This window comes from Platalea leucorodia (genome assembly GCF_965183815.1).
Source record: "Platalea leucorodia genome assembly, chromosome: 1".
NCBI lineage: Eukaryota > Metazoa > Chordata > Aves > Pelecaniformes > Threskiornithidae > Platalea > Platalea leucorodia.
The window spans coordinates 155,642,783-155,658,863 of record NC_138823.1 but is presented as its reverse complement, the minus strand read 5'-3'; the positions used below and the strand labels follow the sequence as shown (position 1 = coordinate 155,658,863).

At 33.6% G+C, this 16,081-nt stretch overlaps 1 protein-coding gene across 3 annotated transcripts in view; it reads left to right on the top strand.

The window, feature by feature from the left end:
- Positions 1-16,081, top strand: part of PFKP (phosphofructokinase, platelet) — a 48,040-nt gene that overhangs the window by 13,500 nt on the left and 18,459 nt on the right. For all 3 annotated transcript variants that reach the window (XM_082308372.1, XM_082308371.1, XM_082308373.1), the window contains 10 exons: positions 2,735-2,812; positions 5,118-5,307; positions 7,842-8,007; positions 8,748-8,792; positions 8,891-8,999; positions 9,440-9,535; positions 10,949-11,041; positions 11,409-11,534; positions 12,136-12,200; positions 12,929-12,998. In XM_082308372.1, the coding sequence (XP_082164498.1) occupies positions 2,735-2,812; positions 5,118-5,307; positions 7,842-8,007; positions 8,748-8,792; positions 8,891-8,999; positions 9,440-9,535; positions 10,949-11,041; positions 11,409-11,534; positions 12,136-12,200; positions 12,929-12,998 (1,038 nt within the window). The remainder of the gene's footprint in view (positions 1-2,734; positions 2,813-5,117; positions 5,308-7,841; positions 8,008-8,747; positions 8,793-8,890; positions 9,000-9,439; positions 9,536-10,948; positions 11,042-11,408; positions 11,535-12,135; positions 12,201-12,928; positions 12,999-16,081) is intronic.

The window sequence follows — 16,081 nt, the reverse complement described above, 5'->3', positions numbered from 1 at the left end:
ATCAGTGTTTAAATAACTAAAATGATAAATGGAAATCATGATCATTACTAATGCTTCAGCTATAATTGGTTGTCTTTTTTTCCCTACAGCTTTTCTAGAAAGCTGTTTTAATTCTATGGCTTTTGTATCTCTTAATGGTATAGAAGAACAGCGTGGAAATTCTAGCTACATTGTTCAGAGCTAGCTTACATACGCTACTTGACAAGCAGAACGGAATTAGGAAAAGCTAATGTTACAGCTAAAATGGATCAGGCCTGTTCCAAAAGCTCCCTGTCCTTACCTTGTAGTGGGATGAATTGTTAATACAGCCCCTATTCTGGCTTGTCTACACGGAGAAAGTAGAACCAATGTGGACTCCTGACCAGAATGCATGAGTTCTTTCTACTTTAAAGATGCATGGTGTAGGAGTCTGTCATAGCTCAGCCTTAGCCTAGCTGTAAGGTGTTTCAAATCTTAGAGACAATTTCAAATAGTAGTTTATCCATTTGCTTTTCCCTGTGTTTAGATTTGTTAATAAAATACAAATTGGGAATTTTCATCCATGAATCTCATGATATATATATATAATTATGTATATATTTATTGTATATAATACTTTCTTGCGTCCGCTTTCTTTATTTTTCCTCTCAAGTAAAAATGGGAGGTGAATGATTGGAGCAAACATGTGAACTGTATCTATTTTTGTCAGCTTGTAGTAAGGCTTACTATAGTCAGTGTTACAAACTGAGTTAGGATGCAACATCGCACTATTCTTTCAGGAATATGAATCTTTGTGTTACTGTAGTTGCCAGTAGGAACACAGATAGGAAAAGCTTTCAGTCCATTACTGAGTGATACAAGGAAAATCAGATTCTTTGCTTTAAAAACAAAAAACAAGCAAACTTGTGGTAAGTGAACTTACTAATTTATTAGCCTTCATCAAGCTCAGTTGGATCCACTGGAATGTTTCTGTCTGACGATCTTTGCACTCTATCTGAGAAAGATTTTTTTTTTTCTTTTTTAAGTTGATATGTAGATTGAGCATGATTTCTATTCCAACTTGCTCTGATTTTGAAGGAATTGTTTAAATAATGTCTTAGCTTCAAGTCATTAAGTGTATACATTAGTATACATGACAGTATGTGTATACATTAGATACATATCAAAGTTATCTGGACAGTGTACAAAATATTGAAAAGATCTGTTGAATGACAGAAATTAGAGACATGGGTCATTTTCCACCTGTTTCTTTACTATTACTTGATCATCTTGTATGTAAATTCATTAGTCAAGTCTCACTGAGCAGAAACTTTTACGCTTTCCCTTTGGAATGTGTACTAGAATCCTAGAAAGCTTAATTTGAGTAACTTGTAGTTTTGCTGAGTCCAGGTTATCTTTATATTCTTATCCTATCATGCTAGTGAGGGACTGCAGGTATGGTATAGTATTCATATAATATATATGGCTTTTTAAGCCAGTGTAGGCTTAATACATTTCCAAGTTACTGCTTACTGGATAAAATCTACATATACTCTGGATCATGCCAAAGTAAGTGTCTCCAGTTTATAATGTCAGTTTAGCTGTCTTCTAAACTCCCTTCTATTTCTAGTTCCACCTGATTTATTATTGAGAACCCTAAAACAAAATATGTACAGTCTTGCAAAAACTGCATACAGAAGAAAAGTTAACTAATTGTTCCTCAGTATGATTATCCATATGTAAATGTATTCTAAAAATGGAGACATAAACATGGTCATGTTTATTTTTGTTTGGTGGTTTTTTGTTTGTTTTCTTTAACCTAGCATGTTTTTTTTCCCTTTGGACTTAAATAAATGTCAAAAAGTTGAATGGTAACTCCAGTTTTACTCCGGTGTCTGTATCAGTTAGGTTTTTCCAGGTTAGAGCTTTGCTGTGTTTTCTTCTTTTTTTCAAATCAGTGTTCACAAAATCACCTAATGGAAAAGAATCTGTAATTGTCAGAATCTTTCTGCTAGTATTTATGCAGAAAGTTAATAAAGCCAGGCATAACAAAACCTTTCAGCTGCTCACTGGATAGTTTTCCTTCTTTCAACTAAGTGTAGTTCTTTCTATATTACAGCCTACATTGGTTTCTGAAGACCATTTGAGTTAAGATGTTAAGGATTTCTTAAATGCATCACTAAAAGTTGTATTTTTCTACTCAATTTATTTCATCTGTTTATTGTAACTGCGTCCAAAAAAGAATAAAGATTATGTGACCTGATTTCTTGTTTCCTTATGTAAAATTTTTGGTTATTGCTCTTTATTTTGTTTTGCTTATTACCTACCTTGGGGAAAAAGTATATAAAGTGTTACAAAGTTAGAGATTTTTCAAAAATCATGATCTCAGGCTGAGGTTATGTTTTTAGGAAGCACATTTTATAATGCTTTTCCAAGTTCTTCCATCTTTGTAGTTTTTAAAAAATAACCGAATATTTATTCTGAAGAAAGGAAAAATGCGTTGCCATTCTGGTTTATAAGCTGTGTAATATGTGTAAAGTGTTGCTTCATCTTGAAGTTGTCTTTGGAACTGATTTTTTAGGAAGAGGGTTTGTTTGGCTTTTTTCCCCCTAATGTGATACCTGATTGAATGTTGTTTCATTTAAATTGAGTATTTTTTTATTCAGTGTTTTTAATTACTTAAAGTTGCATTAAAATACACAAGGTGAGTATTACTGCAGTGGAAATATTACACAACTTTTCAAATCAGACTTCTGAAATACTTTTTCTCTTTCAGGGTTACCAAGGAATGGTTGATGGAGGTGATAATATTGTAGAAGTTTCATGGGAAAGTGTTTCAAGTATCCTGCAAGTGGTAAGTGTTAGGGGGTGGGACCCAAACCCTCTCTCTTTAAACAGGGAACCAAAATTTTAGATCCAGGCAACCACTGTAATTATGGATTCGAATTCTGTGATGACTGAGTGACCAGCACATACCACTTTTAGCAGAGCCTGATTTCTGCAGCATGGATGTTTGATGCTTTCTAAAGATCTTTGTGTCGTCTTGTATTTGGTGCACAGAAATAATCTTGAAAACCTTTGTCCTAGATTTTCAACGTTACATGTCATTAGCCTCCTAAAGCCATATTGACAAGCCTATATTTAATAAAAAAGACATTATATGGCAAAAATATGAAACAACTGTGTTTTGTAAGGCAAGTGTTTTCTTACGAAACCCTGTTGGCTTTCTGTGTACGTGGATTTAGAATTATAGTAATGGGTGTAATTACAGTACAGTTCTTGAGAGCTTAGATAATACCAGTGACTTTGTCTGTAGATTTATATCACAACGTTCTGCAAGGTGGACATTTGGATCTCCTCACACTTTTCCTCAGCATGGTAATATTGTTACCTCTTCCAGAGCAGATGCTATGTTTGGCAAAGAGGCCTTACTGCTTGCCAAGCTTTCTGAAAACTACCTCCAGGTGAAGCGTGGGTTTCTTTGGAGCTTTCTGTAAAGCTAATATAATAAACATAAAGCAGTTAGCAGGGAGAAAAATAGATTTTTGTATTTTTTTTTTTTTAATTAACAAATACTCAAATATTGTGAGATACTTTGTCTGCATATGTTTGGTTTTCTGGTTGTTTTTTTTTTAATTCCCTGTCTGTCTTGTAGAATCTGTAATCTTATGATTAAGGGAAAATTAAGATGTCATGGCCAAGCCACCCAGGAGCATAGGCAGGAGCAGGATGTAGACACCCAATATATATATATACATATATATACACCCTATATATGTATATAGCATACATACGATAAGAATAACACCTTTCTGATCCTGATTGCTAGGAATTCAACAGACCAACAGTGAAGCTGAGGATGCATCTTAAAGAATGTGTTTAGTTGTTTTGATAAAAGATTGCTCAGCCCAACCTATATTTCTGTTTAATCAGAACAAGTTGTAGTACATTGTTTCAGATACCTAGTCTCTTTTCCACTTAGAACTATGGTTTTTTTAAGTATGAAAATATCTAGTTTAGTCCTGATCGATTGTTATTTTTAGAACTTCTCCATGTGTACACTTCTACTTTTTTGTCTGTGGAGAAAGCTGAACTGCTTTAATTCCACGTTTTTTTCTTCCACTGGCAGCTGTTGTGTGTTGGAACGAAAATGGTAAAATAGTACCTAGGACTGGCTTGAGAGCCGAAACACCTATTGATAGGGCAAATCAGTACAGCCTCTACAGATTTGAGCTCAAATTTAGATTGACGTGACTGATCTATAAGTTCTTTTATATTTATATATATATATATATATATATATAAAAGTTAAAGTGAAGGAAATGTTTATGCAAAAGTGAGGTAATCATCTCCAGATTTGTTTGCAGGAAAAAAAAATGGTTTTGCAGTCTTAATTTTATTTTTTACTGTGACAATAAATAAGGCAAAAATTAGACTTTTCTTGAGTGGCTGAACAACAATAAACATGGAAGATTTGTAAATAACTTGTTTTCAGCAAGATGCCTAGCAATTTTCAGTGACAGGGCACTTCAGTCTTTTTTGAAAATAATGACTTCCATTTTTTGAGGAAGGTCTTTAAATCATATTAATAAATACAGCAGATAAATTAATAAAACAGAAAATGTAACATTAGTCTGATCTATACGGCACTAAATGTGCATGCAGTTCTTTCCGTAATTCTGTGGAATGACAATAAATGCTAATTTTGAGCTTTAGGGATACAACTTTTTTGTTATTGTTTATGTATTTCATGATATTAGGGGGAAAATGTCACGCTTTGAGGCAAATTCATCTGAATTCTTAACCACTTAGTATCATATCACTTTTACTATTGTCATCACATGTAAGTAATAATTAGATAATTAATTGGAATGCTACTGAAATTAATCCCAAATCGTTTAACATTTTCCTTCAAGAGTAGCTCTTTATCATTCATTTTTGAGCGTTTTTCCCTTTCCCTGATATGTGTATCCACTCCTGACAATCCTGCTCTTTCCCTCAGGTTTGATAATTATTTGTTTTTTCATTACTTTTTACTCACTGTAAAATTAAAGATGGGGGTTATGCTACAAAATAACCATTCATCATTAATCCACCTTAAAAAAAATACAGTAAAATACTGGATTATAAACTAAAACTGTTCTACTTCCTTTTTCTAGGGAGGTACGGTTATTGGTAGTGCACGCTGCAAATCCTTTCGCACCCGGGAGGGCCGCTTGCAGGCAGCCTACAACTTGGTTCAGAGAGGAATCACTAATCTTTGTGTGATTGGTGGAGATGGTAGCTTAACTGGTGCCAATCTGTTCCGTGAAGAATGGAGTGGACTTCTAGAAGAACTGGCACAAAAAGGTAAGTTTGTGTTTAGACCCTCTAGACTTCTAGTCCAACCTCTAGGGAAGTTATGTACTCTAACTGTACACACACAAACTATATCCAGAGGATGTTTCTTAAGTTCAAACATCGAATGCATACAGTCTAAGAAATTACAGGGTTCTTCATAAAGTAATAGTTTTTGATTTCTGTACATCCTCTCTTATATACCATAAAGGTTCAAAAAAGCCAAGTAAATTACTGGGCAACTGTCTGAGTGGCTTTTTTTCCCCCCATTATGAATAATTTTCAGGGCCTGAACTTTGAACCTTCTGCTTGAAAAGCCCTTTGCCCTCAAATCCAAACTGAGACAGTAATTCCTTTCCTACAACAGGCTACACACTTGGTTGTTATTAAATTATGATGCTTTCCTGCCTATATGTCACTATTTGTTTAAGACCAGAACATTAAGTGGCTGTTGCTAAAAGTGCATCCAGCTCAGTACTTGTCTTCCATAGCATCCAAGAGAATGTATAGGGAAGAGTAAAAGAACAGAACAAGCCTAAATAATGCTGTGTGGATGCTATATGTTATTCATAATATATAAATACTCTGATAGGTTTCATCCATTTCTGTCTTTAGGACTTCCTGAACCAGTTGCTGTTTAGCAGTCTTAATGAATTTCTCTTCCATGAATGTATATAGTCTCCTTGAAAGCATACAGATTTTTGCTGAAAGCATTGTGTAGCAAGGAGTTATACAGCTTCACTGAATGATGAAGATTGTGAAGAATATTCTTCTGTTTATTTTGATCCGGCTGGCTTCTAGTTTCATTTGGTGTCCTACAATTTTTGTGTTAGAAAAAACAGTGAATGATCATTCCTGCTTCCTCTCTGCATGCCACTCGAGATTTTACAGCTGTCTTATTTTCCTTTCATCATCTCTTTTTCTAGATGGCAGAGTCCTAGTTTGCTTAGTTGTTCCTTCTATGTAAGTTCTATACCTTTGATCATCTTTGTTGCCCTTCTCTGAACCTTTTCCAGTTCTACCATGTCCTTTTTGAGGTGGGGAAGACCACAACTGCACCCAGTATTCAAGATGAGGGCAAACCATGGATCTACACAGTAGTATAATGAACTTTGTTTTGTTCTCTATTCTTTTCCTAATATTTTCTAATATTTTGATTTTTTTTTTGACTGCTATTGAACACTGAAGCTGATTTATTAATGAAAACAGCATTATTATATTATTATGCTGAAAATAGCACTATTTTGTTTGTGATGTTAGGGTACATTTTTCATGTGTATTAGTTTACATTTATCTACAATGAATTCCATCTGATACTTTACTGCTCACTGTGTCTTGCTAGTCGTCGTCTTTTCTTCTCAGACACTCCACACCTTTAGAACCCAAACAATTCAGTTTGATCAGTAACCTTTGGCACCTTACTGCTCATTCCCTTTTCTAGGTTATTGCTGAGTATGTTGAACAGCACAGACCCCTGTGCAACAGCTCCATTGGTTATCTTCCTCAGATACAAGAACTTGCATTTACTACTGCCCTCTGCTTCATATTTTTTACCTCTGTTTCACATTATTTATTCTATGCAAAAGCCTTCTCTCTTATGCTGTGGCTACTTAAGTTTCCTCAAAATCCTTTGAGGACAGACCTTGTCAATGGCTTTTTGGAAATCTAAGTAGAATATGTCAACCAGATATCCCTTATTCATGTGAAAGTTACCTGTGGAACTCTAGAAAAGGTTTGTAATGCATGGTATACATTCATAGAAAACATTTTGAGTCTTCTTCAGAATGCTGTATTTGTCTTTATGGACATTAGTTATATTTTTCATTATGGTTTCTACTATTTTCTCTAGTATAGACATTAAACACACTGATACATAGCTCTTGAATACCATATTAAAAATTTGGCATTATATTTACTACCGTCACATCCACAGATACTAAGATAGTTTTAAGCACTTAAGTGCTAAAGTATTTCATCCTTGAGATCCTTTAGAACTCTTGGATGATTCAGCATTTTCACTGATGTCTTGGGAGGCACAGGCTAAGGCTTAGAATAGGAGCTTTTCTATTCTATTTGCTTATTAATCATGAAATCAGAGCCTTTCAGTGTTGCGGAAGAGAAGTCTTCAAAAGTTTAATGCTGGTTTTTGGTTGTTCCCATATGCCCATAATCACATGCAGTTTGCATCCTTTTACTTCTTTGTTGCAAGTCATACACTGAGACTACAATTTGAATGCTATTGTTTAAGTCCAAACCCTCAATTTTAAGGTTGGTTACAAAGCTTGATAATCTGTTGACACTGAAATGGACTGAAAAGCTCTTATTTCCTTCCTTACTGTAAGGAGTTCTATGCAGGATTCTTTTGTTTGGTTGTTTGATTGGCTTTTGATTGTAGTTTTGACTAACCTTGTTACCTAAAATATCTAAATATAATTTACTTTTTGGATATTTTTAATTTACAAAAGTAGAGCACCCAAGCAATATGTTTAAAATGTTTAAAAAAAAAAAAAAATCTTACAACTTTTTCGCTGGATACTTCTTTACAGGAAAGATTGATGAAGAGGCTGTTAAGAAATATGCTTACCTTAACATTGTGGGAATGGTTGGATCCATAGACAATGACTTCTGTGGCACTGATATGACCATAGGTACTGACTCAGCTTTGCACAGAATCATTGAAGTTGTGGATGCCATCATGACCACTGCTCAAAGGTAAATTGTGCATATTATAGAAAACTATAACAAATATACAGTTGTTTATGCTTCAGATCTTAAGTTTCCTATTGCTGTACAATAGCGGAGGATGTAAGTTAATTTTAAATAGAAGTTAGGTAACTGGCATTTGTAATATTTTTAGAGTGGCAATAAAAGCTCTTTTTGGCTGCTTCTTTAAAGTGTCTCAGTTTTCTTTTTTTCTTAGTATGATGTTTTTCCATCATTCCTGTCATGGCAGAACTTGAAGCATCTGATTGTAGATGCTGCATCAGCTTTAGGGGCAGGCTTTGGTTTTTTAGTATGTTTTTAGTCTTTCCCAGACATACTGTTCTAGAGAAGATCCAGACACACTTTGAATAGTACAAAGTAGCATCCGTTTGTATGTAAGCTTTCCCTAGGTAAAATTTAAGCAATTAAATTATTTATATATTTTTTTAATACAGCTATATCATTACAGTTCTTAACTATGGGTCTGCATCATTTACATTTCTAATAAATGTTAACCTAACTGCCCTTACATGTTTTAGAATAAAGTAGTAGTGAAAATGAATTATGCATTGGAAGAATCATAATTTTAAATACTTTGTTTAATACGGCCTTCTATTTTGCTAATGAATTCTTGTTTGGTAAGCATGGTAAATGCAGGCTATTTCCTGATATCAGGTTCTGATTTGAAAAATTTGGACTGGATTTCTGAGTTGCAGTATTACAGTTAATTTGTTTTCTTATTTTTACAGCCATCAGAGGACATTTGTTCTGGAGGTTATGGGGAGACACTGTGGGTATGTATTGTCTTCAGCAGTTTGTCTCATACAGATATAATTATGAAAGATCAAGAAATCTGAACCTTAAATGTCTAATCATTTGTTATGTTTATTAGGTATCTAGCTCTTGTTAGTGCCTTAGCCTGTGGTGCAGATTGGGTGTTTATTCCTGAATACCCACCAGAAGAAGGATGGGAAGATTCAATGTGTGTTAAGCTTTCAGAGGTAATCTATTACTATGTTTGGGATTTCCTGATGTCTTTGCAGATGTTTGTTTGAAAACAGTGATTTATACATGTGATCAGGACTTTCAGTAAGTCTTGCTTCTAGTGTCACAGATGGTGCTTTTTGATCTTAAACAGTTCTTTTCCTGCATTGTACAATTGTTTTGAAGAATTATATGACCTATTCTAGGGATTACATAAAACTATTCCTATATAAGCAGTGTGTGTACCTTTCCTCATTAATTTGAAATAAGACATTTCACTTCATCAATGAAAAGATCTGTATGAAGATAAAATGTGTGAGAACTCTGAAGTGGTTAAGTATAAGAAATATTTCCTCAAATCCTAGCAGCTTAATGTGTAGCACTTGATTATAAAATTGTGCTGTAAATTTCTTTCAGTTTCTTTGTTATATGGATGTGCTTTTTATTTTTATTATAGAATCGTGCACGAAAAAAAAGGCTCAATATTATTATTGTAGCTGAAGGAGCTATTGATTGCCACAACAAACCTATAACATCAGAGAAGGTTAAGGACGTAAGTGTCAACATCCTTATGATGCACTTTCTGTTTTGTTCTTAAGATGGGGCTTGTTACTAACATTAATATTTCTGCACAGTAAATATGTTCCTGTAAAGTAGCTTATTACACAGCTTTCTGGTTGTATTTTATATTTGTGCTTTATTATCTGTATCTGTAGTCCACTTAAGGAGAAATTATTTCAGTGGCTGTTAATTAGAACCTTTTCTCCTTGTAAAATAAGATAACAGTCTACTTCATGGGTAGAGAGTCTGTTATCAGCTCAAATCAGTAACTATAATCCTATTTTACTTTATATTTCTTGTAAAATTTTAATAATGGTCTGTCTCACAGTGAAATAATACTTTGGACAAAGTCTTGTCACTTTTTCTAAATGTTGGCTTTGCCAAAAATGTCATTGGTGTCTAAGATTAAGAAAAACTTCTGAGTTGAAATGATTTTGCTTTTCTTGGAAAGGGTCCCATAAGAAAATAAGTTGAAAAATAGTCATTGACAGGAAGGACCTATGACACTTTGACTTTACCTGGAGTTTATCTGTGACTATGAAGTTTTGTTTTCTATAACTGTCAGTTTGAGAGTAATCGTTGACTCTTAATTCAGAATTGCAGTTTTACAAAGTAAAATTTAGCGCTAAGCAGTGTTAAGTGTACGTACAGCAGATAGCTATTATGCATTTATGGAAGAAACATTACTTGCTTGCTACAAATTTCAGCCATTTAAAACATTCAAAAACTGTTAATACCAGAGATAGAAGATTTTGTAAATAATTTCTAAACGCTTTATGGTATCCATTACTTATTCCTAACCCTACGTGCTCACTGAAGATGTATTAATAAAAGATGTCTTTCTGTGATTTTAGATTTGATATGTAACAGAGGAAAATGGAAAGAAAGTCTGACTGAATGAAATAGTTTTATTATTATAATTTTTACTGCAAGTTTTAAAAGCCTTGTCAATTAAGGCTAAAAGTCATCTTCACTAAAGTTTTGCTCAGAATCTTTTGGGATGTGTAATCTTGCACATAGATGTAATGTGGAGTGAATAAAATACTGTAATTGAATTTCTTTCAAGTATTGTAATTATAATGTTTAGACCTGTTTTTATAAGGCTGAGAACGGTGCATAATGAAGCCATTATAACTGCATTTAAAGCATTGCAATCTAAGCCACTGTTTTGCCATTAATAACTAAAATGTTCCTTTAGATTAGGAACCTGGAGTTTAGTTCTAGGTTAGGAATAAACTAAAGACTGGCTTAACTTTTATAGTGTTTTCATTACTGTTGACATACTAATGTATAGTATATGTAGAATTTCATTATTCCAATAGCATGTAAAGCAGAGTAATGCTAACACATGCGTATATAAAATAATGATGATAATAAACCCAGTATATTTTGAAATTCTTTGCAGCTTGTGGTTCAGCGGCTCGGTTTTGACACACGGGTAACTATCTTGGGTCATGTGCAAAGAGGTGGAACCCCTTCAGCTTTTGACAGAATTTTGGTGAGTGAACCTAAAATAATTACTCATGGCACCACATGGTACAACATTTTAATTATTTATTTGGGGGTGGGGTAGTTCTTTACCTGATTAACTTGACAAATCCAATTACTATCTCACATTAACTGTCTCAATAGCTCAAATTCAGAATAGTGAAGCACTTTGTGTAAAGGAATCTATATTAGGATTAAAAAGCAAAGCTGCGAGAACAATTGTCCATACTTAAGAGTATTAAACAGCCTGACATTTTCACCTACCAAGGAATAATTCGTTTCAGTTAGATTTACAGAGGAATCTTGGCCATTTCTGTGATTGGAAGCCTTGTGCTTTTAAGTGCTTGCTTGAACATTCAAACATTTTCTGTTTTCAGGCAAGTCGTATGGGTGTGGAAGCTGTGCTTGCCCTTTTAGAAGCTACTCCAGCTACCCCTGCCTGTGTCGTGTCTCTGTCTGGAAACCAGGCTGTCCGTCTGCCTTTGATGGAGTGTGTGCAGATGGTGAGTTTCTGGCAAAATGCCAGTTTATAGTTATTCATTAACTATAACAGACCACTGTATACAATAACTGTCTGTTGTCATTAAAACACTGATGGGAATGTGCACAGCCATTTCCCACATTTGGGAATAATGAACTTCATGCGTGTTCTCTATGCATTATTATTTGCAAACTACCAACAAACAAGAAATATATATATTTTTAATTTGTTTTAAAATTTATTCTCAGATCTTCTCTTTTTATTGCTACAACAAATTATTCAGATGCTTGGATCCATTTACACGTCATACACAAGAGTCAGGTTTCTGCAGTAAACCTGTTCAGCTTAAACTGAAAAAATGAAATGCAAAATAGATACATTGATTTTTTTTTTTCTTTTTTTCCTTCCCCAGGAAGGCTTTAGGTGTCTGCTTCTACTTTGTTCTTCTCCTGCCCACTGTAATTTATGCTATGATAAGAGGTAGCTCATAAATTAATGAAATGTCAATATTTCTTTTTTCACTTTGGAAAGCTATTTCAGAATAATCTATTTACTGAAATATATTAAATAATCAACTTCCTGTGATTTTTAAACATATTGAGTAATCAACTTGTTTTTTGAAGACTCAAGAAGTCCAGAAAGCCATGGATGAGGGAAGATTTGTTGAGGCTGTGAGGCTTCGTGGAAGGTATGGCCAATAACTAGTATCAATTTATTTGCTCTAGAAAAGCTGAATTACTCTGCTGTTCTGCTGGCACTTGACATTTTATTTTAAATAATTTAATATCCATATGGTTTTATGCACTTGAGAATAATAGAGGACACACAAGAAGAGTTGCTTAAATAAAATAATTGAAATCCTTTTCTGCATAAAAAGATGCAAAACAAAGAAAACTGTAGTTCAGTACTGTGTCAGGCTAGTGACTGCTACTAGGATAACTAGTCACAAAGAAAAGAGCTGCTGCGTTGTATGAGCTGACTGGTAGCAACCACATGTTTGTTTATTGAAGATTTTGAGGCCAGTCCTGTGAGCTTGTTTGTAAGTAGCTGGTAGTTTTCCAACAGTAATGTTGGAGGGAGACTCTTCTGTGTCAACAGAGCATTTTCTGTTCCAAGTAATTTGATAATAAAATGCTTCATCACCAATCTAGAAAACTCACTTGCCAGCTATATAGTTATTTTATGTTTTCTCACTATTATCTTACAGGATTGAATATTATCCAGTGTTCTCTCATTTCCAGTTTTTATTGTGTTTTGTATTTGTAATAACTTTGGTCCAAATACTGCATACTTGTTTTTAAAAGTTTCTGAAAAATTCAAGTGTTTCTTTAAAATAACTATGAGTTGGAAAATTTACTATTTTATTTATCTTATTTACTTATCTTATTTGCTTATCTTATTTGCTTATTTATTTAGGAGCTTTGAAAACAACCTTAACACCTACAAATTACTGTCACACAAAAAACCAGATGCCGAGCTTCCAAAGGTAAGGGTTTTTTTGAGTGTGTTGAGTGTGCAATGCATGTCTGCTTTTGCGGTATCTTAACAAATAGTATTTTTCTTCTTCTCTCCCCCTCATCCCACCTTAATACTCTCTTCAAACTTATGCCATAGGATATTTTATAAAATTAGTTAAATATTATAATAGCAGAAAGATGCTTGCAACACACAACTTCATTCTAATAATAACTAACATTTTTTTAAAGGGAAATACCATTCTAACTAGAAAATTTCCTGCTGGACAGTTTCTTTCTCTCTTGGATATATGTGTGGTCCCAATTGCTATAGTGTCTGGTCCTAATAGTTAGTTATGCACTCTGTTCCCTAACATGGAGTGAAGGGAAGGTGATGTAATCATGATTAAGAATCTAAAAATCTCAGGATAAAGAAGGCAGATTCATTATAAAAGAATTCCTTTTGGAGGGCAGAAATGCTCAAGAACCGGGGTAAGTCCAGGAATTCATGCAATGGAATAGTGAAGACACATGCATCACGTTTACCTGATCTAATAAGTCACTGTGCATAGTACAGCAGTGGACATATAGTTCTTCTTTTCTTTGTAGTTTGTAAGTTGTGTATAAGAGGAATTTTGGATTTATTAGGAAGTAGACACTAAATGTTGTGTGCAAACAAATTTCAGACAGGATTTTTTTGTTTTCATTAATGGTTTACTGAGTAATTCTGGTTTTGACCATAGTTGGTGACTATGTCACCTCACTGGTTAATTCCTTTTTTTAATTGTGGTTTGTGATGATTTGTTACCTTATTTGCATGATTTTATTAGTGTCGTGTTTTTTTAATTTTTTTTTTAAATTCCAGTTACATATTTGAGTAATGATTAATAGTATCTTCTCTATTATTAAGGAGAAAAATTGCATTAAAATAGGAAAAGTTCATTTGAATAGCTGACATCTGTTTGGAAATTCTACAGATAGCAAGTAACATAATCATAACTAGCCATTTTAGTTGACAAAAATTACTGTGTAATATGTCATGGAAAACTTCACACAGTAAAGGAAACTTGGTAACAAATGAAGAGTCATAGCAGAAGCTTTCAAGGAGACTACAATATAATAACTCTAGTTTAAATTATACTTTTACTTTTGCCTAAACACAAGTAAGTATATAGACCAAAGTTATTTCAAATATACCTGCCAAAACAGGATTTTTTAATTTTTTTTTTTTTAAATAAGGACCTAAGTTTGACCTTCAAGAGATCAAAGAATTCAGGATTTTTTTGGTGGATATTCAATATTTGCTTTGCCAGATCAGTTGTGTGGGTTTTTTTATATATATACCAATGCAAATTTAGGACTGTTAGCATTGGGCTTTTGTATTTTGTTTTAAAATAGTTTTGCCATATCTTTTTGTGATGGATGCTATTAGAAGGAAATGTAGGCTACTTGTAATTATTAACTACTTGGATTTGACCACACTAGCGAAATCTGTGTGCTTCAGTAAAAAAGGTTGGATGGGAATTAAAAAGTAGATGAAATGTGCATGTCACAGGAATTGAGGAAAAGGCTAAGCTGATCAGATCACTAGAGCCTACTAAATGCTCTGCTTCAGCAGTGTTGCTGCACACAGATATGTTGCTGCTTGTGTTTCCTTTGCATTTTTTCTACAATCCTTGGATTGTGCCACAGCTAAAAAAGAAACCACGTACATTCTGGTTTGGGTCTTTCCCCCCCCCCCCAAAAAAAAATTAAAAATTTTTTAATTTTTTTTCTTTTTTTATTTTTTTTTTATTTTTTTTTTTCTTGGAAGAGATTCCATGATCATTACCTAACAACTGTTCTGTGTTTTTGTTTTGTATTTCCATCTTCCAGGATAAAGCTAATAACTTCTAGCTCTTGGGCAGTAGCAAATTGTTACAATTCTGTCATGTCAACAGTTACAAACAATTTCAGGTCATCCAGCTGACCTAAAGCATGATGAATTCTAGTGTACAAGCTCAGGCTGTCAAGTTTTCTTGCATTTTGCTTACATAGTTTGCTATCATTTAAATTCTGTTTGCTAAATTCATACAGAGTGGTTAAACTTTCCCAGAGGTCAGGCATGTAAAGTTTTAATTCTTTACTTATATTTTGCTCTCACTATTAATTTAAAACCTGTAAAAATAAAACAAAAGTAATAAATTGCAATGCCTTCTTCATTTTTTGGATTATATTTTTATCTGTTGTAAATGAACACTTATTGATGTCAGTGAAACTGTATTGAGCTATACGAGCTGACTGTTTCTTAATCAAAGATAGTGGCCTGTGATATATCTAGAAATAAGCCTTCCATTTCAAGGAATACTTCATGTACAGAAGATCTGCATTTTATGCTTTGCAGTTAAAATTCAATCCAAAGATGCTTACTAGCATTTTACACACAGCATCACTCTTGCTTTGTTTACCCTTGCAGTGCACATTTATGAGTAGTTGTTCTGTTATATTTTTATTTTTAATGCAAGTATTGAAGTTCTTTCCTCTGGGAAAGAATCCATGATCTGAACGATATTGGATTTATCAGTATAAAGTAGTAATTCCATTGAAGAAAGTGTTCATAATTTGAAAATTTTTGTGATTTTAGAGATGCGTCTGTTGTAACAAGACAGAAGTTTTTAATAGTATTTTGTAGCTAGATTGTGTGATTTTGGCCACATGTGTTGTTCAGTCTGTAATGCTTACATCCATTTAGATGTAGTTGTTTTATCTAGAGCACAGCTGATAACAAAGCAAGATAAATGGGGACTAAATGCATAGGTATGGAATACAAATCTTATACCAAAATATTTATTATTTCATGTTATGTTTTAAATAGAACCATCTCCCTTACATTACTTGTGCATTAAATTACACATGTATATTTGATATCTCAGACTTTTCCATTTAAGTAGATTAGCTGCTTACCTGGGATACGTATTAAATTTGGGGAGACACTGTATATAAGCACAGTTACTCTGAGTCATTAGGAAATGCTTTAAAAACTGCCGTAGTCTGAAAATGTATGGTATTGTGAAAGACGCTGAGTGCTCCTGTTTACTACTATATTGCCAGCTGCTCTAAAAACCTGGCCCGTAGT